Raw genomic sequence first — 27834 nt, forward strand, 5'->3', positions numbered from 1 at the left:
GTCCCAGAGAAATTTCTCTGGGCCTTTTCTGAGGAGTTTTTGAGGAAGATTTCGATGATGTTTCACTCCCCTCAGAGGACAAGGGGTCCTCTTTGTCCTTAAGCCTCTGCATCCAAGTCAAAAGCCTTCCCTCACGATCTTTTAAAGAGTTTGTAGAGAAAGTCCGACATACCTTGCAGTCTTCCTTAGCACGACGTGCGGTAGTAAATCTGAGGGACTAGAGCTCCTTCCAGGAAGGTTCCAGAGGGTGGTGGCAGCTGATTGGTTGCTCACTAGAGTTTGGTCCTTTATTACAAAAGGACTTGGATATGTTACTAATGTGAGGCCTTTGGCCTATTACTCTGTATGTCTAATGGGACATTACTTTATTTATGTACCGGGGACTTCCAGACGACGGGGAATGATTCAGGCATGTGAATCTATGAAAGATACCCTAATACTGGATAACTAGATATTTAAAGTATTTCTGGCAGGCTCAACCCCTGTTCTTTATTCAATTGTCAGGTGGGACAATTTAATACAAATTCATGTAGTTCCCTCTGGTCACTTGTTTTGGAGCTGCTAAAGTGTGGAAGTAATCGTAAAATACTTCTGCTGCAGCCATATTTACCACTACCTTTTGTCCCTTTGTATCTTGATATGTCATATTGTCATATGAGTCTCATTCCCTTCTCTTGCCTGCTTAGCCAAGCCAGTGGCTTTCTGGACTTATCTCCTAAATCTTCTACATCATATAATTTTCTTTGTTTACCCATGTATATTGCCCAGCATTTGTTTGTTAAAACAGCATAGCATTCATCTTTTTTTACTTGTGCCTGCCTTGTTAATCATTCTGATTAGTGGCCTGGTGTCTCATTTCTCCAGAGATTAGGCAGCCCCTAATCACAGCCCCTTAGAAGTCACAGTACGCTCAACTGACTACTTGTTAACACTAATGTAATTTTATGTTGCCTTTTGTTGGTCATCCACCATTTTTTGATTGGCCAAACACCATGACGTTTAGCCCCAATCATCAAATTGTTCAGAGTTTCTTGAATTTAGCATCACCATGAGAGAAGGAGATTCACCTGGTAGTATACCCATTGTCCATGATTACCTAACAGTGGTATTGAGTAGACTGTGTCTAGCTGTGCATCTATTACTAAGTTAAAGTCATATTCCATTAAAATCAATGCAGATAGGAAGTCTGCCATCAATGTGACTAGCATACCTAGTGTGTCATTTACAAGCTTGGGTGCAGACAGTTGAGGGTCAGGGGTATTCGTTCCCTTTCACAAGCTCCCAGTGCCACTGCTTATCTTCTCGGGCTATCAGCAAAAGTTTGTTGAAGGTGAAAAGGGAAATTTATTTTAGGTTAACGTGGGCACCTCCATGAATCCAATGGGGTTTGCCCAGTCGCAAAGTATTTCATGTGCCCCATGCTGATAAACTGGCATTGATTATCCTTCAAATGAGTCTCCTGGAGGTACACCATGCCACTTTCCGGATGGCTAATATCCTTTGTACCAACCCTTGCTTTAGCTTATTAATGAAACCACTGACATTCCAGGTCATGCATGTCAGTGACTGTGCCATCCCAGGGGACAGTAACGAGCTATGTTCAATTGCCCTTAAAGAAGAGTTTGCATATTAAAGCCTGTTTATAGCTCTACAAATGTCACCACTGTTTTCACAGAAAACCCATAACTGTGAACTACCCCCACCCAACAGAATCATGCTTTGGACCTCGAACTGCCCACCTCTGCAATGCATGTTGGTCCTCTGCCTCGACATTACATCATTTAATTTGTTTGGAAAAGATTCTCGAATCTTGTTTGCCAACTTGATCATCAGTCCCCACAACCTTCCCATGCCCAACCAATGCCTTCAGTTCCATCCGGGCTCAAAACACTTTGGTTCACACAAAGGAGGTTTTAGCTTAATAGTGGACTCAACTCTCCTGGAAATTAGCCAATCAGATTTTTTTCACCAGTTTTCCTTTTTTCCAATGAGATCAGTATAAAGCATACCCCTTTAAAACATACCAATCGTATATTACACTGTATCAGTCACTCGTCCATTTCATCATTTGAGTCCAATGTCTGCACTGTTGAGTTTTCCTCACTTAATGCAATCCCCCCTCAGTGCTCAGGGCCGTTTGTTCACCACAGACATTTCTGAGTTGTAAATAGGTGATTCACCAACTTCTTTCCACGGCGCAGTCCAGAGTTGTGTTTTTTCTAGAGTGCGGTCTACAATCAATCAGGCTGTGCATCAATCCTCCAATCAATCCCAGACCTCCTCTGGGGAAGTAAAGAGTCAGAATTTCCTCTGCTCAACTTGGCCAGGTACATAATCATCATACTTCTGGATATTTCTCCTCAATTCCCTTTTCATAGCACCAACCTATCAGTATTGGGCCTGGGTGAAGTCCAGGAAGATCAGGATCAGTGTATTTTTGAACTGTAGGGGGGCTTTGTACCTCGCTCTCTCCATAGTCTAAGTAAAGGGTTATTATTGCTCTGGGCCAACCCCCACTTCCCCCACAGCACAGGCACCACAGCCTGGAGGGTCAGAGGGTTTCCAGATGAGAGATTCCACAACCAAATTAGAGTCATTCCACCACTCTGGGATGTGCACATGGTGAACGTTTTTGCCAGTTGCAACTCTGTGTCCTCCACTGTTGCTAACAGCCACTGGTTGTTTTCTCACCATAACATGTTCTCTTCCTCCTTCTTTTGTTTTACTTACAAATATTGGTCCACTGGTCACCTCCAAGGAGAGTAATGTCTAGCACTACAGTATCAACCTTGAGTTCCAGTGCTGTTCACGTCTCATGGACTACTGCTAGAACCAGTCCTAATGATGGTTCCATCTCATTCCACTTTTGTTTTCTCATCTGTGTTTCGTTCATCGATGAAGCAGGACTCCTGAGTGGACCCTTCAAGAATGTGTACTCCTCCAGCTTACTCTGCTGGAAGGATCTCATTGCCAGGTCTCAGCCCATTATGCACAGATAATTGTAAAAGAATTCCTCCCCCTACTTTGCTGTCAATTTGTGGTACCCAGGGATCTGTTCCAGTATGCTTTCCAGTATGCTGCCCCCACACGATCATGATAGATCCTCGCCAGATGCCGCATTGCAAATCACGTCCAACAAAAGTACCCCACATTCCCTGGTAAGTGGCTGTCCAATACAATGTCATTACACTCTTCTGCATTGAATATTTTTATATCACTAATATTTACATCACAAGCTTCTTTGGGTGTTAAAAACATTTGGATAAAATGTTTTAGACTGTTTCAGTTTGTATTATATGTAGTCCAGGATATAATTAGCCTACCTCTAATCAGATATGTCTCTTTTAGGAGGAATACAGCTCTCCTGCATAGCTCAGGGAAGAGTGCACTCCTCCCTCATGTTCATCATTGCAAATTCTGTTGATTTGCAGCCTCCACCTCAGTACACTGACAACAGGTATTTTTACCTGTGCCTGCCGGAGAGCGTCACCTACCACTCTCTTCCACCTTGTTAAACTACAACTAGGTTCTCCACCAATTTCTAGACTCTTCCCTACTCTACCCCTCCTTGCATCATCTCATACCTCTTTTACTATTCCAATACCCCAAAACAAGCTTTTCTAAACCCTTCCCTCTGACTCTTACCCTTCCACATCCCTTTTACTCATCTCAAGCCTCCTCCTACTGCTACGAAAAAGTCTAAATACTTCCCATTTCTATCACTCCACTATCCTTTTCAATCCAATTAACAGACTAACATGTCTACCTCTCAAAGGAATTTCATATTTCACTTTACTAATTCAACACTAATCCTTTATGGGTTTCGGAGTAGCATGCTACTTGCCAAAAAAGCACTTCAACACCTCATCAGGGGTAACAAGAGCTGTATTAATGCAAACCTTTTTTCCCTTCTATCCCTCCACTATCCTTCTCAATCCAAATAACTGACTAACATATTCACCACTCAATTTACTTTCATATTTCACTACACTAATTCACCACTAATCCTTTATGGGTTCCGGAGTTGCGTGTTACCTGCCGAAAAAGCCCTTCAAAACCCCATCAGGGGTAACAAGCGCTATATTAATGCAAACCTTTTTCCCCTCTTCTATCCCTCCACTATCCTTCGGAATCTAAATAACTGCGTGGTGGTGCAGATTGTGGGGCGTGCTGTTGGCCGCTGCGTGAGTGGTCCCTAATGAGTAATACTTGTGCTTGATGGCTGGTTTGTCTCTCCTTTCCCCGCCCCCACCCCAAGGTGGTGGGTGGAGGTGTCGGGTGGGGCGGACCGGCCTGAGGTTGCAGGCCTGGAACTGTGTGTAACCGAGAGATACTCTAGAGTGAGATTCAGAGATCGCGCCGTTCGGATACCAGAGACGGAAAACCTACGGAGAGACTCACCAGGCCCCATTGCGCAATGGGGCCGGGTGAGTCTTACTGGAAGCGCAGTCGGGCTGGGCACCAGCTTGGACATTCTTTAAAGCAGCACAGACTAGGAGACACAGATTTAGCAAGTGCCTAAACGGCCCGGCGGGAGGGGGACAGGTGACTCAGGACACTGTTGGTCAAGCCTGTGACCGTGGGGCTTGCTGTGGAGAGCTGGACTGGGATGCACAGAAATGGTTCCCCTACCCCTTAAGGCAGAAACACTATGCAGCCAAAGGGGGGTCCCCCACCACAGACCAACAAACTGGATGAATATGTGGGGCCCCGGATGACAATGGCAGAGGGTGTGACAGCTCAGGGGACTCCGGAGACGGCAGAGCCCTCATTTTGGGTGATCATGGTTGCTATGCAGGAGCTGGGAACGAGCCTGGAATACAAGATGGACAAGGTCACAATTAAAGTAAACCTCCTAAAAACAGACATGAACAAGAAAAAGTTGCGGTGGCTTAAACTAACGTTTGCAAACTACAAGCCGCAACCAAAAGAAAGGAAGAACGGATACAGCAACTCACACACTATCATAAGATAATGGCGGCAAAACTGGAGGATCAGGAGGGGCAGGCCCGAAGGAACAACATTAGGGTGCTGGGGGTGCCGGAGGGGGCAGAGGGCCCCAGTGTGGACCTATTCTTGGAATACCTCATACTTAAACACCTCCAACCCAAGCGTCTGTCAAACTTCTTTTCGGTGGAAAGGGCACACAGAGCACCGGTGCCACCGCCAAAACTAGGGGCCCGCCACGAACCATCATTGCACGAATCCTCAACATCCGTCACCGCGACGTCATTCTACAGGCAGCCCGAGCCAAGGGCGATCTGCCCTATGAATGTGCATCAATTTATTTTTTACTGGACTTCACCCCCATTGTCCAACGCCAACGGCGTACCTTTGACGAGGTCAAAAGAACACTGTGGACTGAAAACCTCAAATACATGATGCTATTTCCAGCCAAGCTGAGAGTACTGGATAACGGCATGTCATGGTACTTTACATCACCCAACGAGGTATGGGAATGGCTTGAGGGAGGGCGAAAGGCCATTCGATAGGCGCGACAGGGACTTAATCGAAGGTGCGGGGATCGGAGGGATGCCTCTCCGCGGAGACTCCATACTGAGAGTACAGAAGTGGGCCCACTCTCAGAGACCGGCCCCTTGGACCAGACTGAATGAGGTATGGGGGGGGGAGGAGGGGGAGGGTGCGGAACCTTCCTTTATAATGAAGGTAAAAACTTGGGACTGTGCCCATCTTGAGAAATGACAGCCAAGTTGAATGCCGCAGCAGGTAAAAGAGAATCCTCCTATATTCAAGGAAGATATTGGAGGGGGGTCTACGACCTCAATATATTGAAGGACACATGTTTAAACAAGTAACGTACAGAGAGCGGGGGACTGCTGTCTGTTCACAAGAGGCGGCGCCAGCCAACCCCAAGTTATAGATTAATGCTTCTGTTTGGGCGACAGGTGCTCTGCAAATTGGGGAAATGTGTAGTTTTAAACCTATGGTGCAAGGTGGCAGGGGGGGGGGGTTATACAAAGGGAACTTGCAAAAAAATGTCAATGTTATATTTACTGTTCATTTTTTGCGATCCACTATAGTGGGTCAAGACTGGACTACCTCTTTACACAATGCATACATGTGGGTCACTTTGCCGATTGAAATCCTGCTTCAAGGCCCAACCAGAGACCACACCCTCCAACCACGTATAGCTCCCTGGATAAGTTTAGAGAGCGAACACAGCAATATTTTTAGGAAAACGCTGGGTTCGTTGACTCACATGGCTCGTTATGGGAGGCTTACAAAGTAGTGGCCTAGGGGATACACACAGATAGGGACAGGGGGGCTAAGGAAACAGACACTCCAAGAGTGATGAACTAGAAAACAAGATTGAAGCCATTGAGCGAACAATATGACATAAAGAGTCGGATGACCCCAAGCTGAGGCATGGGGTATGCCTTAAATAAAAGGAGCTCAGAGATTTTGAGGAAGATGACAACATGCAATAGCCACACAAAGGGGGCTATACAACCTAGGGGACAAGCTAAGAAACTTATTGCATGGTTGGAAAAGCGAGACAGAGAGCGTAACTGGTTCGCCGAAATCCAAACGAATGATGGAGCGAAGCAGGGGTCTGGCGCTGACATAGCGGAGGCCTTCGTATCCTACTATGAGTCACTATATCCATCAGTGACAGCTAGGGAAAAAGAGGAGAACGTTGAATTTCTTTCAGATATCCTCCTGCTGACTCTCTTGCTGGAGGATAGGGAAACCACTGAACGGGACTTGGCGAGGGAGGAGGTAGACAATCCAAGGAGGCTGCAGGCCCGAACAGGCTACACACAAAACTCTTTTAATGTGTGGCAACAGGGGTGGCGCAACCGATGCTGTATATGTTCAATACCGCACTCAAGATGGGCGCCTACCTGAGGACCTGAGACTTGCCACAATCATAGTCATTCCAAAGAAAGGCAAACCCATGGAGCTATGCAACTCCTATCGCCACGGTGGCGAATCCAAATGAAACTTCGGCACTACTGTCACTGGATGACCGTATAGCAGTAGATAGCATTGAATGGCCCCATCTACAGGTGGTCTTGCCCAGGCTCGGCTTCGGTCCAAACTTCTGCGCATGGGCCGCCTCCTCTGTTGGGACCCAAAAGCCAGCGTGTGGGTGAACGGGTCGGTCTATAGGTCGTTCGCACTCCACAGAGGTACGCATCAGGGGTGCCCACTCTTCCACATAATCTTCACAACGGTGCTTGAGCCACTCGTGCCATGAGTCCAAGGGGACCCCTAATCCGAGGAATAGACATCAGGGGGATGGGAGGAGCACATTTTACTGTACGCTGATGACTTACTGCTCCATGCTAAAGACCCAGACAAACGCTCCACAGACTCCTCAACATACTACGACTCTTCAGCTCTTACTCTGGGTACCAGATAAACTGGGACAAATCCCTCATTTTCAGTCTCTCCGGTGAGCTCCCACAGCTCACAACCGACTGCACGGACCCGTTACAGCACAACAAGTGTAAATATCTTGGCATATGGATCACGAGACCAGGTGAGGTATTCATAAACCTAAACATACTCCCAACTGGCGAGAATGAATGGCGATATAACACACTGGCGCCGACAACCAATATCCATCATGGGTAGAGCAGCGATGTTTAAATTGATGGCCCTCCTACGCCTACTCTATGCCCAACACAACACTCCATACAAGGTCCCAGACACCTTCTTTGGGGCCATTAAGGGGGGGAACAATGCACTCTCCTTTGGGAGGGTGGAAAACCACACATAGCACTTCGCAAACTCCAGTGGGGAGTAAACAAGGGCGGACTAGCAATCCCAGACATCCGGAGTTACGACCTAGCGGCCAAACTAATTAATGTCAATGGCTGTGTCTTCGCACCCCACTCCGAACCGATGTACCGGGTAGACCAATACTCAATGGGAAACGGAGGGGACTCTGCAGCACTGTATGGGGGAAGTCTCTACCCACCTACACACAAACGGTGGCTCGAGCATGACACATAGTCACTAAATTACTGGGAAAGTGATGTATTGGGTGAGGTGGGCCGACTGCAGGGATTCTGTAGATGGAACCTCAGTGGCGTAGACATCCTTGGGGACATTCAGCGGAGTGGTATCAAGATCAACTTCAAGGAACTCCAGACAGAATACCAAATGACTGACCGAGAACAGTTCCTATATTTACAACCGAGACCTGCCCTGAGATGCCATATGCCAGAAGGTGAATCATTGCCTGAATACTCCCCATTGGAGGAACGGCTACTATTAGATCCCATGATTGACAAAGCTTTCTCCCTCACATAGAAAGTTACTGAACAATATCCCAAACCCCTTAGGTCCATTAAGAGCAGCGTGGGAAGCAGATTTGGGATTGTTGAAAGATGATGACTGGCAGGAAGCAATCCAGAGCCCCAGAGAGACCGCCATACGGGCAAGATGCAGACTTCCCCAACTTTCTCTTACACAGATCATATATTCCCCGAACGCTTCATCAAACACTAGGTAGATCAACACAGACCACTGTGCCAGGGGATGAAGGGAGACATGAACATTTTTTCACATAATCTGGGAGTGTCCTAAAATTCAGCGCTACTGGGCAGGAGGGACAGGGGTTATGTCGGAAGTGCTGGGCTTACATATACACCTAGACGCTGGCAATTACTGGAAGCTACGTGGGAGGCCCGGTGGCCCCCATATACGAAAACCTGGCTCATGTTGGGGATGGTGAAGTGAAATATAGCGAGGATGTGGGGGGGGGGGCACAGGATCCACCAAAGCTCTCCAGTTGGAGGAAACTAGCAGAAAGAGTTGTTAATGAAAGTAGGGGTTGCCCCAAAAAATGGGGAAACATTTGGAGCCCATGGGAGAAATACAGGACCTAGCTGGGGGTTGGGGGCAAACGTGGGGGGAGCGAGTGAGAAATAATTGAAAGACTTATCATGTGTGATGTCTGTGATCCTTCCCAAATGTATGCAATATTGTATTTCCTGCTCCTGATGTTGCCCACAATACATTTGCTCGATGAGCTTTATTTGTAAGGGTGGATCGATTACATGTTCAATAAAGAGATTTTCACCCCCCAAAAATTCTTCCTCCTTTTGCTTTCCATATGTTGGCATGTATACAGCAAATCCCTAGTTGGACCAGCAAGAGTGGAATAAGAAAAAGCACAAGAATTGCCTGGAATCTGTCTGATGAGTGGTAGAAAGAAAATATTGTCTGCATATCGATGAAAATGTGGAAACAACTTCTGCCGAGTCTGTGGAGATTTCTCCATCATAACCCACGGTCTCCAACGGTACTAACATATAGATGTCTCAGTGTAAGAAATACAAGTTATTAAATAAAGTGGGCACATATGTCAAATTTATCTCAACTTATAAATAGGAAAAATTATATATACCTGATTAATCATTTGATGTTGTTGAACTGTCCTTTTATCCTTAAATTCCTCCGTTTCCACATGAATTTCATACATATCACCACAGCCCCCTACAAAAAAAATTATATTCCTCACATATCAAAATTATTCTAAAAAGGTGGTTCAACCTTTTGTCAATAATAATTCCAGTGTTTAAATGCATGAGAATTTAAAGATTATCAAAAAAAATGAAGACCGGCAGGATGTGTAGAAAAACTAAATTTGCTTGCTCTCGCATAGGTCTTTCAAAGTGAAATCTTTTTGTTAGAAAACAGGGTTAAGGAGAGACCCCTTAACTCTTTGAAATTACATCTAATGAACAAAGCAGATTTTGTAAAACTTTGCAAAGACAATACAGTCTTCCAGAATCCAAAGACAATGAGGATCTTGTTATGCTGCTGTAGCTTTACATCTCAAAACTTTGCGCCAGATACTTAACAATAAAAGCTATATATCCAATTAACCCCAAGGCAAACTACTATTTTGTGCACTACATATGGTTAATTCAGAGTCGTACATTGGCTAATCGCAGCCTACAATTACCAAATCCGAGCAATGCTCCTACTCTTTCATTGCTGCACTTCTCATATGGTCTTCTCGCTTTTTTTTCACATGCTGGGGATTTTGCAGCCTTAAAATATTTCTTCAACCCATTTGAATACAGGACAATTGCCTTGTTCAAGACCAGGTTAGGTGCTGGCTTCTAAATTACAAGGTCCAAATTTTGTTAAAGATATGGTGGCAAGCATTATCCGCCTTCTAGGTCTGATGTGGAACGGAACATCAAGGTGGAGGACTGGCGATTTTCATAGAAACCACTGTTTCACTATGCATTGTGTTTCTGCAGTATTCCATGTCTGAAGCGAACAGATTATAGTCTCAGGATACTTCAGGAGCAGAGTGGAAGCTAATTGATCATGATTATTTACGACTTCCTGAATGTTTCCTGGGTGGACTTTACCATACAATGGAAACGGATATACTTGTGGTTTTGGAACTTTGATGATCTATGGCAAGTTACTATATAAGGGTACATAAAATCGGAGGCTGGCCAGAAATGTGTCATAGTAATCTGGTGCTGGGTTCTAGAGAACTCAGAATTAAACCTGGGGGTTGCAAAAACAACTACTTGCTTCATGGGTCATAGGAATAAAGGTTTTTTACTTTTCCATTGCTGTCGAGTTTATACATGTTAAGGATTTGAAGGAGAATATGCTGTCCAATACTTTAATACAAATTGGACGTCTATGGTTTTACAGAGAATTGTCCTTACAACGATGAACATGTTTGCCCAACTACCAAGTGCATTTAAGTTACTTTTGCCAAAACAGGCTTCTCAAAATTACTGTAGGCTTCATTTTCTGACAACGGCTTCATAAAAAAATAAAATATGATAGAGGAAACAAAAATGTGGCATGTAGATTTTTCTGAATAATAACCAACACAAATATCACTTTTCTCTATTTGCACATTAATACATTTGCAAAAAGCAGGTTTGAAGGATTTCAAACATGCTTGAGAATCTTTTGTAAAATGAGAAAAAAAACAAATCCAGAAAGTTACACATTGTTTAACACTATACTGCATTGTGTCTCACATTGTGCTGCACTGCAGGCTATGCCTGAGCATGAGAAACCTTACAGGATTTCATAATACGAGAACATAAAACATAGTTCAAATACTACAAAACACAACGTAATAGGCTGTGACTGTGAGAAGTTGGCCCGATATGCAGCGTTCGCTATTCTAGCGACCGCTATGTATCGTTCCAAACGACCCTTATGGTGATTGGTTGTAAGTCAACCTATAGACCAGCTATCCTAGTAGCGTGGATACGAGCAGTCTAAGGCTAAAGACTCGAGAGGGCGTGTTAAGCCAGCTGTTAACCACACATGTACCCCTTGAACACCCAGTGAAAGGACACAACACAAGTGTTATGAAAATAAGCAGGATATTTATTAAGATTCACAACAGCCCTGGACTCTTTATGAGGACAGGGTACTAAGCACAAACCAAATCTCTTAGGAAAATACTTCAAGTGCACAATTAAAACAGAACGGAAAGTTTAGAGGTCTCGGGCGGACCCGATCAGGCAAGTCGGAAGCGAGGGACTCGGGACCCTAGAGTAAAGAGGCTATGCAGGCACCGAAATGCCGAGTTACCTAGCCATGAGGGCTGCGGCTGCACAAGTCTTACAGGCGTCGGGGTCTTCGCTGACGAGCCAGGAGCCGGAAGAAAAAGGAGTTGCTGGCCGGCGACCAGTGATGAATAGTTCGTAGAGATCCAAGCCTGGATCAGAGATCGTTGACACCTGAAAGCAGAGGGGACCAAGTTCGTACTACTAGCCAGTAGTCAGAGGGTACCAGGAGGGCACCGGTTGGCCGTCACCTCGACCAGGTGAGTGGGCGACGCTAGGCTCTGCAGTCTCACGGACCAGGAGGCGTTGTCGGCGACCAGGATGGAGGTGCGAGCTGTCCCACGAAGGATGATGCTGTCGGCGTCGCTGGGCCCAGGATTGGGGCAACAAGCCTTGGCAAATCTCAGGGCCACGTGGTGGGCCTAAGATGGCGTCTTGAAGGGACCAGGAGGGTCCGGGGTGCTTCTTGCAAAGATGGAAGCAAGGGCCAGTCTGGAGCAACCAGACCAGCAGTGTTGATTGTCGGATGTCGTCACAGAAGGGCACAAGCCAGCGGCTAGTGACCAGACAACGTGCTGAGCAGCGAGCAGAAGGGCCCCACGCAGATCGTGGAGATGCTGGGAGACTGCACTTCGGTGCTGGAGCGGCTCAGGGTCGGGGCTTCTCGGACCCCAGAGCACTCACCAGAGAATTACTTCGATGGTCGTGCTGGTTAAGAAAGCGTGCAGGGTTTGATGATGGCCGGTCCCTCGAGGTCTCGTCGCACCCACAGATCACAGCTGAGCTGATGACGTGGGTAGAGGTCAGAGGTGCCAGGGAAGCCGGTTCTCGTCGAGCTGGGCCGTCGGATCCTTGAGGAAGGACTTGCAGCAAACCGCAGAGTTCTTAGATGGTGCCCACTGATGCAGGGTGACTACTCCTTAGTCACAAGGGAGAAATCTTGAGAAGAGTCTCGAATGTCCTTTCGTAGAAAGTAGTTCTTGATTCAAAGATGATCTAATTTGGAAGGGTCCCCGCTCCGGCCTTTATCCTAAAGAAAGGGGTGGGTACATGACTAGGTCCTGCCCTAAGGGTGGGACCAGGAAGGGGGGTAGTTACACCCCTCTCCCCTGCCGGACTTTCCCCAGGCCAGGGCTGGCGCCCCTGGAACTGGTTCTGACCGGCAGATGCGTAGTGAGCACCGGGGTGCCACTCCGCAGTCACCTTCTTGCAAAAGCCCTACCTACCCAGAATACACAAACCCTGTCTGGGACGGTGCGAACACCGCCCTCAACAGGAAACCCTTTGTCCAAGCGCTCCTCGCTGGAAGGACTCCCAGCAGCAGGAGGTCAGACTCGTGTCTGTGGTGGCAGCATCCATTTTGTGGAGCTGAGGCTTTAGTTAACTTTAACCGGGGTTCACAGTTACGTACATGTCGTGTCCCTCTAGAAGGGCGGAATGCTAACCTCGTCGCCAGCATTGGTGAGAGGGCAGCATCCCGATTCGTATGACACCTTACTCGACATGTCTTGATAACGCGACACCGAAGTTACCGATGTGGTGCGCGTTATCATGGAACAGCCATTGGGTCTTTGCTCCGCAAGCTGCAACCGGCTCGGCTCGGGCCAGAGCACGGTTCACACGAGCCCACGCACTCTGCCTTCAGGATTGTCAAGGCCTGCCATACCAGTGACTGATAGGAACTCGGGTGTCCATTGTATGGTTAGATATAGAGCTACTATACCTAAAGCAAAGGGTGATTACACGACTTCGCCCCAGCTGTCATGCAGCCAGTTGTGTCAAATTTAGGAGGCCAGCCAGGGGTGGCATAATACATGCTGCAGCCCCTGGCGGCCCTGGGTACACCTATGCCCTGAGTTACAGGGTCTGATAAGGTGGCCCAGTACCAATTGGTAAATGCACCTAGGGTACATATCGTAATTTAGAAAGAGAACAGCCAGGCTGTGGGTCTGATTAGCAGGCCCACAGCCAGAGAAAGTCGTAAACCAGTGAAACAAAAGCAAAAAATCTGGGTGATCATAGGATTGCAGACCCTACTCTCCTACAGTGACTAACAGAGAAATTCAAATTAATTAAACCAACATATATGTGGTTAAAAAAAGCAATATTTGAGTTTTGGGAAGGCAATCGGATATAGGCCAAGTACCTCTGGTAAAGAAATCAAAAAGCTGGTGGTACTGCCCCAAATACTGGAAAACCGATGTTTTGGCTTCATTGGAACAAGCAAAGCAACAGGCAGGCCCAGTAAATTTCTTGCTCTCCTCAGAAATAACCAACCTCTCTGCCGGCTAAGCAAAAAAGCCTGATTAATGGGGTATGCAAGTGATCACAAAAAACACTACTTTTGAATAAGCCAGAGAAGACTTGGCAAATATGGTTGCAGCCATTCCATCACTCTATTAAGAAAATTAAAAAGGTTGAACTGCACTGCCAAAGGTAAGAGATTAAGCGTTATTTATACATTTACAAAAAATCATTAAGTTATTGTCAAAATATGAAGTACATATTACAACTGTAATTCTTACTAGTTTAATCCTCGTGTGAAATATCTGCCACTTTTGAATATACTTAGTAATTGCTTTCATTTGTAGCTGCATGGGCGTTAACTCAGAGTCTGGGTCCTAACCTCCTGGAAAGGACGTTCTCTCATTAGTATTTTAAGTCCAGTGGTTACTTCAAAGGAGCAAGTTGGTTTCCTTACCACTCGCTGTAGGCTCAGCCTTTGAAACACATCCTTTTTACTTTAGTTTTGAACCTTTTCAGCAGTGTGCCCAGTTCATACAATGTTGTGCTTTAACCAGAGCAATAAGACATATTTGGTGCTGTGGAGCGGTAGTGCATCAGACAAACCCTCTGCTGTAAACATTGTTCAAATTGGGTGCCAGTAGAAAAGAAATTTTGATATTCTGGGTATTTCCCCATCAGTCGCTATGTGAAACCTGAACATGAATATGGGTAAAGATTTGATAGACTCATACTGGCAAGCAAGCATAACATACCAAAAAGGTATGCCCAGAAATGCCGGATTCAAAATAATTTGATAAAACATACTTCACCGAACCTATCCGGCACCTACTAATAAAAACAAGATGTTCCCCATAAGGTCATGCGAATGTCCACCATTCCACTCTAGCAACCAGGAAAAACAAACTAGAGTGAAGATATATTGATTTGGCCTTAATAAAGGCCAAAAGACAATTCAGTATGGAGTGGAAATCTAATACTGCACTACTAGTGACCTGTAAATGGGCAGAGGAAAAGAACCTGCGCTGACTGCACATCAAAAGAAGAGGGAGGAGTCATAGCCACAGAACAAGTTGGAATACAATAATCCTTACTAACAGAAGAAAAACAATACACCACATTGACTGGCCACAATTAGTGAGTGGCTATGGTAACCTACATGACAGACGTGTGTACTCTGGGTCTGTAAATTAAAGGTTACTAATGGACTGCAGCACATATTGTGGCATCCTCTACAGTGACAGTGTGAAACATGGTTTCAGGCGTAACAGTGTAGCCGGAGTGTAGCAGCATAAAACTAATTCGACCTGTCAAAATAAACCCTTTTGAAAGGTCAAAACTTCCCTTTTAAATATGAATAAGTTTATGTTGATCTTGTAGTCCATAGGGCAGGGTGCATGCTATTTGAAAGTAGGATATGAAGAAAATTATTGGTAACATATCTTTACAGTGATTAACACACTATGTTTCACTGTGCCAGTCCTAGATATCCTCTGTAGAACATTCTAACACTATCTGGGAAATGGGACAAGCTAGAAAAATAAGTAAATAACAATTTTAATAGCTATTAATAATCTAAATAGTGAAATCAGATTTTTTATAAATCTTAAGAAAACAACCATTAAAAAGTTACCTTTTCCCTGCCTGAAGTTACTGGAGGGTAATTTGCATTGGCTCTCAAACTTCTAGCAGCCAGGCATGAGCATCTGAATAGGTGGTGTGAAAAAGATGTGAAATCTTTCCAAAAAGCAAACAATAGGCAGACCTGAATAGAAGAGAGGACTCTTCTGAACATCCCAGAATATGCAAGGTGGGGGCTGGGATCATCCTTTTTGGCATTACAGTGTCAACGCCTGATGGACTGGTCTGCTAGATTTAAGTAGAACGCTTTGAGGTGCACTTGAAAGACGGAGAACAGGATGCCAATGCAATGCTTGTGTATCCATTGTGTTTTTGCTGTAGGGCAGAATTTGTCCCATCATCCTTCTGTCTCTAGATTTATTGGGTGTACAGTAACTACTTCAAACTGGATTTTAGCACCAGATATGGAAGGACACTAGGGTTACCATCGAAAACTCCCCCCACACACCCAGCCCTCAGAGCCTACATGGAGTCTGGCAGAAAAAGTTCACCATCACCATCTTGAAAATGCCTAAACTGGGTAGAGCCCTGGGAACATTTGCCCCACTGTTTAATTGAGCCCAGGTGTCATTTCCATGCTCTTGCAGTCATACATATGGCCTCTCCAAGTACCCACTTCAGAACTCCTCTGGACCTGAAGAAGATCAGAAGAGGACAGACGCCGCTTTCTGGCCAGAGAGGAGCCCAGAAGGAATAAAACTGCTCTCTCATGTACCCATGACAAAGGAGTGGACTACAAGAGTAATAAGGTTGTCCCCCTGGATATAACAATCTAGAAGTGTCCTTCCCTGCAACAACCCAGCAACCAGAGCTTACTAGACACTGCTGATGGCTCCAGTAAGTCTCTAAATACCTCCCCTGAGGGCATTGGGCTTTAGAAGAGTATGCCTGTGGTGGATTGGGACTTAAAAGACTAAATGTCAGAAGGAAGAATCTTTGACAGGATGAACCTGGTTGGTGAACCCGACCCAGCTTTATTACAGCGAACATCAAATTGCTGCCACATCTCAGTTTACCACGTCCATTGAGTGCCATAGTCACTTCTGCTTCCTGGGACTATTCCAAATTAAAACTTTCAAAATTGATATCTAGTTTGCTTATTGGATCTTTGTCTTGTTAGTATCAGTTTTTTTTAAAAAATATAACTATTTTCGAATTTAGTTTGGGATTTTTATGGTTTTGCTTTCCAACTTTATTAATGTTTTGGTACTGCATAAATACTGTACACATTGCCCCAATTTAAACCAGTCTGCTCTGTACCATAGCACTGCTTTATTCAGGAACTTTGAGCGTTCACCCGGACAAGGGATGTGGTTATTCCTTGAGGTGGGTAGCCTCCCACCCCAAACAATAATCCAATTTCCTACACCACGTTCACTGGAACAGTATAATCATTCAATGTTTTATATTTAAATCCGACAAACATCTGGGCAGGATTCCCTAAAACATTGTACAAACTTTACCTTTAAATCTGTATTTATAATATAATTGGAGAAAAAGGTCTCGGTCCTATTTCATCCCTAACTCTTTTTGGTGGGGCCATCTCAGGAGAGAGCAACATACACTTTTCCTATGGCGCGTCTCCTTTTAAAGTTGAAGTTAGCCCAAATATAGCCTATTTTATCAACCCTGGGTACCAGGACACAAGATTGACCGAAGGTTCCCATAAATACATTTTTCGCCATACATATTAGGACAACAGAAGAACTGAGTATTTTATTATACTATGAACATGAAACATTAAGAATGTTAATTTCCGTTTCATCTCTTTTTACAGTACAGGAAGGAAAACCTTTGTTACTACTCTACCTCCTATTGCATAGACTTAGCATAGGGTTAGGATTAAAAACATTCTCAGAGCATGATTTAGCTGTTTCTGTGCCAATGTTTACTCTATTGCATGGAGATCCCTTACAAACATGACTAAAATGTCAAGTTTTCGTGCATCTGTTGCAAAACCTTTCATAGCTGGACATTCTTTAGGTTTCCTAAATCACTGCTACACCTGAATCCTATAGTTCTTTCCTTTTATGCAACCTCCAGTTTTCTATTGGCTAAACTTCAGAAGATGCATTAACTCTTAAAACCTCAACAAACTTTTCTGAAAGTTCAATACCTTTGGCAGTATTTATGGCAGCTTACGTTGTTAAATCTGTGCCAACTCATGTGCCAACTCAGACTTTATTTAACTTTTCTACTATACGTTTTTATCAAAATTTGGTCTATGAGCAGAATGATTAATTATGTGTTCAAACTTGCAAGAAACAGAGAGTGACCTAAGTCAGAGACATAATCCTCAAAGCATACATCAATTTCCTGTTTTCTTGAATACTATTTGTATCCGTCCATAACTGTATTTGTCTTTTGCCATATCATATTTCCATTTGCTTGACAGTTATTTCAAAGCCATCAATTCCTAGACTACCTTTTGATTCCCAGGCAGGTACATTTTTAAATTGTTTGGAGTCCAATGCCATGCAATGCCTTAGCACGGAAATGTTCCCCTTTGTACATTCTCTATACTCTAAAACGTCAACGTAGACCGTTAATACTGGAAACCATGTTTCCTATTTCATGTGAGTTTAACCAGATAGTTGAAGAAATGTAGGCGGTGGCAAAATACTGGCCATGATGATAATTGTGTCACTGGGAATACACAGGGAAGTCAAACTAAAAGGTCTACCCTTTGTGCACAGCAGCTAATAAAATGTCCAATAAATGACTGCACTCATGATAGTAAATGGAGACTGGCATGTGACAAAGGTACCACAAATCACCTTTCAAATATATCTAAAATGATTTATCTCCAATGCCTGCCAATTCAGGTATGCACATCACTGTACTAGTACAATGCTCTTAGCACTATTTGTACACAGACAGCACTTCCAGTTCAAGTGTGAACATCACAATGCATGTACACAATATCTTCACCCTTTGGATTTGACAGATTGTGTGTAAAAACTAACAGCTTTCACTGGGATGGTGAGCAATCATAGAAAAAACAAACTGGCATCAGGTTGGCATGTACAGATGGTGTCAGCAGCCACTAACATAAGGCTGAAAAAACAAGTGCAGTGTGCTGTTGAAGTCTCTCATCGCTGTTGATAGGGAGACTAAAATGTCGCTGTCAAAGGCACTCGTAGCAGTGTAACTAGATTTCTGAGTGCTTCCATGAGTATCCCATCGCAGCAAGTCATTGGTAAATGCATAGACTGTGCAACTATATTCAGATGATGCTATCCATTTACCTCAACCACAGGACGCACCACAAGTGAGGGCTTGGGGAGGAACCTGCTGCTGCCCATTTGTCGCCCCTGTTGTAACGAAGATGGACTACTGGGAACTGTATTTATTCGGTTTTTAATAAAGCAGCACAGTGCAGCCACCAACTCTCCAACCCCCCCTTCTCCCCGGCACTAAGTTTTATGAACAACCCCTCCACACTCCACAAAGCCATGCAGACGATAATAGAACAATACCATAGAAGCCACTGAGGAAATACAAAGTGGAAAACAGAAAGAATAAGAGAAAAACATACCAAACTATATTAAAAAAGCCTTCACATTAAAAGTACCCAGGAAAGAATTGGCTCTTTTCACCTGGCTAAATATCACGGTCTTGTCACAAAATAAACATCCTTAGATGCAAGGTAGAGGATGCTGGGCGAGGAAAACCGGGCAACCTTCGTAGTTGCTGCAGTTTCTTCCTTCTGTCAATAGTAGGCTGACTAACATCTGAGGAAAAACAGTAATCTCTTATAGGTACATAACTATTGCCTTCTTTGTAGACCATCAAAATGGTTTGTCACAGAAGGTTCAGCGTGAAGAGTAAATAGAGTTGTCCTGCATGTACCACCCTTGCTCCTTGTAGGCAAATTCAAATCACTTTTCAAGGATATGGGCGGGGTCAGTACTGGAACTCATTGCAGCCCTAAAAATGTCTCATCTGAGCTCCAGGGAGTCCCCTCTTTGGGCCCAGTCCTACCCAAACAGATTTCAGGAGCCCTTCGTTGCATTCGCTAATCTTTCCAACCTATCTTCCATATTAACAATGGACTGGAGGCAATAGCACAGAGCCAAACGTTGCTGCAGTGCCCTGATCAGCGAAATAAGCCTCCAACCTTCAGGTGGCAATTGAAACACCAGCAAATCTCACCGATGTAGCTTCCAGTCTGTATTAAATTGAAATGACTGGAATCATTGGCATATACCTTCTTATGAAGGCCTTCAACGGACGTCATCAAAGGATTCCAGCCTCTATAGAGTTCACCGAAATCTCAATTTATGACACCCTCCTTTGCATTGGGGTTTTGCCCCGTCACAAGGTAGGGCAGAAATAATCCATGAGTGGCTGCATACCTACCATCAAAGTATGTGAAGTCTCAGACTTCTGGGGACTGCCTTTCTGCAATTTACCAATTGCTGTCACAATACTTTTAGGTGCTGCCTCTCATGTTCTTGATGGTAATATGAATATGACCATCAATACCCAACAGTTAACAGCCCATTAGCACCAAACCGGATAGATAGGATCAATAAGAACGGGGGTAGATGGTTGGTTGCAGACTCACATAAAGCAGCTCAGCCTCCCATCACTCTTGATACGTAGGAACCGGTGGACTCAACTTCACCATGTTATCACCTTCATCCACTAGCTAGCTTTTGCCACCATCAAAATCAGACAGGGAGTGGCTTCACCAATAAATAGTATCCGCCACACTTAATCCACTCCCTCAATCAACAGCAACTCTATCAGTTGCAGCAGAAAGCAGCTCAAGCATATAGAAAACAAGAGTATAGCACAATTATGTGTCTGCTTTAATTGTATGCTCCAATGCTAGTGTGCCCCTCTCTACTATTTCACATCACTTTTCTTACGCTTCATCAGTTCCAAAGTTGGCAGCTCTAGCTATTAGACCATTATGGCTATCCTAGATATATGCCACCTATTCTCCCATATTCCTGCTCATGTGGTTGCTGCTTTGAGCAAAGAGGGCTTCGGAGTGATGCATAAAATGTACTGATGAAAAATAGAACGAAAAACTACCATTTACAGTCAGAGTTCACAAAAAAGAACTGTGTTTGACAAAAGACTCCAGCACAAGAAAAATAATTTGCGATGGTGCGCGTTTGGGGTATCTGCATATGATGGGGCTGAGAAAGTTGACATGCCATGTAACGGATAACCTTTATGGCATACTTAATCTAGTCCTGTCAAAATATATCCTGGTTTCCCATTATGATAGGGAGGATGAAGGCCAATTGTTATGGTATAAATTGGATAACAAACACCTTCTGTTTGGTACTTCCTGTGAAAACTTTTGTCTGCTTCTTTCGTGGATTATATTAATCCATCTGTACTGATATTTCGCTGATTTAATCTATATTACATTTGTATTCCTCTGTTTTTTTATTATTCTAAATTAATCAACATAAACTGCAACTTAATAGAAACCCAACTGTTAACCTCTCTGTATCCCACCAGAATACTTCTAGGATCATTCATTAAAATAAGCATTACATTACCAGGATTAACATACACCCCACCAGAAGAAAAAAAAACTATTCTATGGTTGAATGTTTACCCACTATGGTATAATCCATAATAAAAAATGCAAGGACTACATTTTATTGAATTTGGAATTAAGGCAAAAGTAAAAAAATGTAATTCCTAATTTGAAAGTTATTTTGAGAGCAATCTCACAGACCTTGTCAGTGAACTGCTTCCCTTCCCGCACAGCTGCGCCTGGTAGTTGCTGCTCCTGACCCTTGAAGGTCTGTGTGTTCCCTCCCCCACCTGCAGGCACCCACCTGCGCCTCATCACTGGAGGTCCAGTGGGGAGCATCACTGATCTGCTGCAGCTCCGACATCTGTCTCTCTGCATTCTGCCTTTTTCTCCTCTGTTCTCTCTTTTACCTTCCGTTAATCTTTTCTGCTTTTTGTCACGGTCACCTTTTCTCGTTTTGTGCCTTTTTTCTCTCTGTGTCCCTGCCGCTGCTCATCCTGCTAAGTCAACCCCCCTCCAGCGCTACATCCCGCCTTCCAGTTGTCCAGCCTTCCCCCTGACACTACTTAAGGGCACCCACTGCACAGTGAAAAGCACAATCTCACTGACCTACTCAGTGAACTGCTTGCTTTCCGCACAGCTCCTCCTGGCAGCGTATATTCGAGGCCCTCCTCCACCCGCAAGTACCCGCCTCCTCCATCCCAGGTGGTCCAGTGGGGAGCAATGGACTTTGTATGGTCCATAAAGTGGTGGGGAGCACACTGTGTTGTTTGAATACCCCTCACACACCAAAAAGAACCCTTGGTATCATGCTTCATCATTGGGGTCTTCGCATCCCTCTACGGGATGCGGTGTGCTACTGACCAACGACTACGTGGGAACACTGATGTAAATTCTATGTGTGGTGTGTGAGGATGTTTGGTATTAAGTGAGTAGTGGGTTCATGGGTGAAAAGTGAGTGAATACAAAAATGTAAAAATACCTGGCACCTGAGGTCTAAAAAGAATTTTAATGGGCCCGCGTGCTGGTATTGTTAAGAGGTGTGTGGTGGAGGTATTTTATACAATACCTCTCAGTACGTCGACATGTTTCAAAGAAACAGCATTTTCTTCAGGACGGGGTGTACCGATCCCCACCTTACTCACGTCAGGATGTGAAATGGCATGAATCTCCACAACTATATATGCACTAAATAAAAGGAATAGACTAAATGTGCCTATTTATTATTTGCTCATAAGTGCCTGCATTGAGGACCTGTAAAAGGAGAGAACACAGGGAACAAAAGTAGAAATATATGTAGTATTTCAATAGTCATACTCAGCATGGTGAGATTGTGACCTAAACAATGGTGTACAAAGCAATCTCTAGACACACTAGGTCATCCTATTTAGGTGCAGTGCCCTGTAAAAAAGAGACAGTACTACACAAATTAACACAAAACAAGCACAAACTCTAGTCGAAAAAACATGTGTTGAATTGGTAATCAAAGATTTTGGTGGTTATTGCCCCTAGAAAAAGCAACTTTGGTAAGAAAAATGCATACTTGCTATCATTATCTGAATGGTATTATGAGCCTAAAACGGAGGGGTCACGTATTTTCAGTAATCTATGGAGTAAGGTAAAAACACAACCTTGCCACCTTCTTCAATCACAAGATCAAGGAGATATATGACAGCTTTGCAACGCAAGACTCATCCACCCCACCTACAACCACCGCCCCCAATGGCTCCAGCCCCCAGAAGACCTTGACCAACTGGACTACTCTCACCTCTGTCGACACCCTCAGGATCATGAAGAGCAACCACTCCAGAGGCGCCTCAGATCCCAGCCCTCATCACATCAACAGAGCCGGCACCTTCATCGCATCCAAACTCTGCCGCACCATCTACTGCTCCATCAAGTCTGCAACTTTTCCAGAAGGCTGGATGCACACAGAAATCAACCCCCTGCTGTAGAAACCTTATGCCGTTCCGAAAGACCTCAAGAACTACAGACCTGTCTCTGCTCCCCTTCCCAGCCAAAGTCATCTAGAAAGACATCAATAGACAACTCTACGAGTTCATCGAAATGACCATCATCCTGCACCTCTCCCAGTTGGGATTCAGAAGCATCCACAGCACTAGGACTGCTCTCCTCGCTGCTACAGACGACATCCGCACCCTCCTCGACTGAGGCAAGACTGCTGCCCTCATCCTCCTGGACCTCTCAGCCACCTTCGACACAGACTTCCGTCGAACCCTCGGGGCAAGACTCCACGATGCCGGCATCCACGACAAATCCCTAGAACGGAAACGCTCCTTCCAAACCGGCCGAATGCAGCGTCTCAGACTTCCACTGTTAGACTCAGAGCCCACTGAGATCAGCTGCGGAGTGCCTCAGGGATCTTTTCTGCGCCCCACCCTCTTCAACATATACATGGCCCCGCTTGCAGCCATGTCAGAAGCTATGGGCTCAACACTGTCTCCTACGCCGATGACACCCGGCTGCTTCTTTCCCTCACACACAAACCCACAGCAGTCAAGAGCAACTTCCACAACGGGATGAAGGCAGTCGCCACCTGGAAGGACAGCTGCCTCAAGCTTAACTCATGAAAAAAGAACAGTTGATGGACAGAATGCAGAACAATGTCATACATTCACCCCAATACAGAGATCTGGGCCTAAATCCATCGTTTATTTGCTCATCATGCCATCCAAGTTTGGATCCAGCCCGAACTGCCAAGCCAGGTCCTCCCTGGACTGGAATCAAGCATTCAAGGACCGGTTTCTGGCTTTCAGCCCTCATCAGCCAGGTTAGCTTGACTTCAGTGGCATGGAGAGCACAGGACCCACGTCTGGGCATATCCGTCCCACTTGGGGTGACAAATGCAAAAAGAACAATTGATGGACAGAATTCAGAACAATGTCATACATTCACCTCAGTACAGGTATCTGGGTCTAAATCCATCGTTTTTTTGCTCACCATGCCATTCTAGTTTGGACCCAGCCATATGCAAATCAGTCTTGACCCTGCGCCCAATGGGAACAGTCCAGCCCGAACTGCCAGGCCAGGTCCTCCCTGGACTGGAATCAAGCATCCTAGGATCGGTTTCGGGCTTTCAGCCCTCATCAGCCATAAAGCTTAACTCAGACAAGTCCTCATCCTGAGCTCCACCCCTCTGCCTGAGACGAATGTTGGTGGTCCACAGCACTCTGAATCCCCCTCACGGACCACGCACGAAACCTCAGCATCATCCTGGACTCCTGGTTCTCTGTGAATCGCTAAATCAACGCCAATTCGTCCTCCTGCTTCCACACGCTCTGCCTCCTTCCCCAGAGTCCAGGAAACATATCCCCCCATGCGCTCACAAGCATCAGACTCGACAACGGCAATGCACTCTATGCAAGCACTACCCAGAAATTCCAAAAGAAACTGCAGACCATCCAGAACCCCTCTGCCAGACTCATCCTGTACATCCCACGCCACAACCACATCCCCTGCCACCTGAGCAACCTTCACTTACTGTCAACAAAAGAATCCCTTTCCAGTTTCTCACGTACACCTACAAGGCCCTCCACAATGCCGGACCTGCATACCTCAACGCGTGCTCTCCTACACTCCCACCACACATCGCTGTTCCACCCAACAGGCTCTGGCCACCTTCCAACGGATCTGCATGACCATGGCTGTGGGAAGATCTTTCTCCTACCTCGCTGCAAAGACCTGGTACTCCCTGCAACTGCACCTCAGGCAATCAACATGGCTGCCTCAAATCGGGAAGGACCTCAAGACCTGGCTCTTCAACTGAACGGGTGAGTATTTGCATTTTACAAATTACTGATTGACTGATTAAGGAACAATCTATTTACTATGAGGAATTGATTAAAATGTTCCATATTTAAAAGCACAAGTTTATCCAAAAACAAACTGTTCCAAAGACTTAACAGAAAACAAAATATCAGATTACTAATCCACTTGGCTTGACGATGCAGGATTATCAAATTGTACCTTAGATTCTGTGATATATGTTTTGTACATATATCATTCATAATAAGGGTTCAGTAAGTGCTATTATGAGAAAAACGGCAAGATAAGCTACAATTTAAATTATATGGGGAATCCTTGACACACAGCAAGGACATAAATCCACATTATGTATATATGTGGAGCATCTTCATTCTGGGATTTTTTTTGTTGAGAAAAAGGAAATGATGAACCCAAACCTCCAATAACTGCTTTCCTGACAAACCATTCCTGTGAATACCCAAATTGGTGACAAAAATGGAAAGAATAAATTAAGTAAAATGTTTAAGGCTGCATTAGTCTTTACTAATCCTGATGCAAAACAGACTACGTGGGAAGGGGCATGAGACAGAAGGAGAGAGACGGGGAGAAACGGAGGAGATGATACGAAAGGGAAAGAAACAAGCATTGGAAATGCAATAGGGCTCGCATTAGGAAAGTTTGAGCTATTGGTCTTATAAATGAAATTTTTTTTATGTATGTGTTATTTTTTAAAATAGCTGAATTAATAGCTCTGTCATTTACAATGCCAATAGTTATAACTTTTGCAAATGTGACAGCTATAGCATTTGTAATGCAACATGTTTTGTATTTACATGACTTAGATGTATTGATATTACAAATAACAATGGCTTTTAATTTTTTTAAAATAATTAATACTTAAATAATTTATTTAATTTGTAATGGCAATAGCTTAAACTTTTGTAAATAACTTTTGTGAAGATTATGTTCAGTGTTTTTTATTGTGACGAAAATACAAGAACAGAAGTGAAATATTAACATCTTGGTTTGTGATTTGTAATAAAGCGTGAAAGCTTGAAAACAGCTTGAAACATTGAAAGAACATATTTGAACCTGTGATGCTGTGGTTGCGCTGAGTGATGCTGTGGTTGCGCTGAGTGGTGTGTGCATCGGTGGAGCTTAGTGGGTGCATTGGTGGAGCTGTGTGGTGGGTGCATTGGTGGAGCTTAGTTGGAGCATCGGTGGAGCTGTGTGGTGGGTGCATTGGTGGAGCTTAGTGGGTGCATTGGTGGAGCTGTGTGGTGGGTGCATTGGTGGAGCTTAGTTGGAGCATCGGTGGAGCTGTGTGGTGGGTGCATCGGTGGAGCTGTGTGGTGGGTGCCTCCGCAGAGCTGTGTGGTGGGTGCATCGGCTGAGCTGTGTGGTGGGTGCATCGGTTGAGCTGTGTGGTGGGTGCATCGGTTGAGCTGTGTGGTGGGTGCATCGGTTGAGCTGTGTGGTGGGTGCATCTGTGGAGCTGTGTGGTGGGAACATCTGTGGAGCTGTGTGGTGGGAGCATCTGTGGAGCTGTGTGGTGGGTGCATCGGTGGAGCTGTGTGGTGGGTGCCTCGGTGGAGCTGTGTGGTGGGTGCCTCGGTGGAGCTGTGTTGTGGGTGCCTCGGTGGAGCTGTGTGGTGGGTAACTCGGTGGAGCTGTGTGGTGGATGCCTTGGTGGAGCTGTATGGTGGGTGCCTCGGAGGAGCTGTGTGGTGGGTGCATCGGTGGAGCTGTGTCAGTGGAGCTGTGTGGTGGGTGCATCGGTGGAGCTGGGTGGTGGGTGCATCGGTGGAGCTGTGTCGGTGGAGCTGTGTGGTTGCTGCATCGGTGGAGCTGTGTGGTGGGTGCATCGGTGGAGCTGTGTGGTGGGTGCCTCGGTGGAGCTGTGTGGTGGGTGCCTCGGTGGAGCTGTGTGGTGGGTGCCTCGGTGGAGCTGTGTGGTGGGTGCCTCAGTGGAGCTGTGTGGTGGGTGCCTCAGTGGAGCTGTGTGGTGGGTGCCTCAGTGGAGCTGTGTGGTGGGTGCCTCGGTGGAGCTGTGTGGTGGGTGCCTCGGTGGAGCTGTGTGGTGGGTGCCTTGGTGGAGCTGTGTGAGTGGAGCTGTGTGGTGGGTGCATCGGTGGAGCTGTGTGGTGGGTGCATTGGTGGAGCTTTGTGGTGGGTGCATCGGTGGAGCTGTGTGGTGGGTGCATCGGTGGAGCTGGGTGGTGGGTGCATCGGTGGAGCTGGGTGGTGGGTGCATCGGTGGAGCTGTGTCGGTGGAGCTGTGTGGTCGCTGCATCAGTGGAGCTCTGTGGTGGGTGCATCGGTGCAGCTGTGGGGTGGGTACATCAGTGGAGCTGTGTCGGTGGAGCTGTGTGGTGGGTGCCTTGGTGGAGCTGTGTGAGAGGAGCTGTGTGGTGGGTGCATCGGTGGAGCTGGGTGGTGGGTGCTTCGGTGGAGCTGTGTGGTGGGTGCATCAGTTGAGCTGTATGGTGTGTGCATCGGTAGGGCTGTGTGGTGGGTGCATCGGTGGAGCTCTGTGGTGGGTGCATCGGTGGAGCTGTGGGGTGGGTGCATCGGTGGAGCTGTGTCGGTGGAGCTGTGTGGTGGGTGCATCGGTGGAGCTGGGTGGTGGGTGCTTCGGAGGAGCTGTGTGGTGTGTGCATCGGTAGGGCTGTGTGGTGGGTGCCTCGGTGGAGCTGTGTGGGTGGAGCTGGGTGGTGGGTGCATCGGTGGAGCTGTGTGGTGGGTGCATCTGTGGAGCTGTGTGGTGGGTGCATCGGTGGAGCTGTGTGGTGGGTGCATCGGTGGAGCTGTGTGGTGGGTGCATCTGTGGAGCTGTGTGGTGGGTGCATTGGTGGAGTTTAGTTGGAGCATCGGTGGAAATGTGTGGTGGGTGCATCGGTGGAGCTGTGTGGTGGGTGCCTCGGTGGAGCTGTGTGGTGGGTGCATCGGTGGAGCTGTGTGGTGGGTGCATCGGTGGAGCTGTGTGGTGGGTGCTTCGGTGGAGCTGTGTGGTGGGTGCTTCGGTGGAGCTGTGTGGTGGGTGCTTCGGTAGAGCTGTGTGGTGGGTGCTTCGGTAGAGCTGTGTGGTGGGTGCTCCGGTAGAGCTGTGTGGTGGGTGCTTCGGTGGAGCTGTGTGGTGGG

General features: G+C 45.9%; 1 protein-coding gene across 1 annotated transcript in view; it reads right to left on the minus strand.

Moving 5' to 3' along the window:
• The window catches only part of LOC147683089 (bolA-like protein 3), a 78734-nt gene that overhangs the window by 18997 nt on the left and 31903 nt on the right, over positions 1-27834 (minus strand). Inside the window, exon 3 of the mRNA XM_086943575.1 lies at positions 9383-9471. Within this exon, the coding sequence (XP_086799701.1) occupies positions 9383-9471 (89 nt within the window). The remainder of the gene's footprint in view (positions 1-9382; positions 9472-27834) is intronic.

Source organism: Lissotriton vulgaris, chromosome 11 (assembly GCF_964263255.1).
Source record: "Lissotriton vulgaris chromosome 11, aLisVul1.2, whole genome shotgun sequence".
Lineage (NCBI taxonomy): Eukaryota > Metazoa > Chordata > Amphibia > Caudata > Salamandridae > Lissotriton > Lissotriton vulgaris.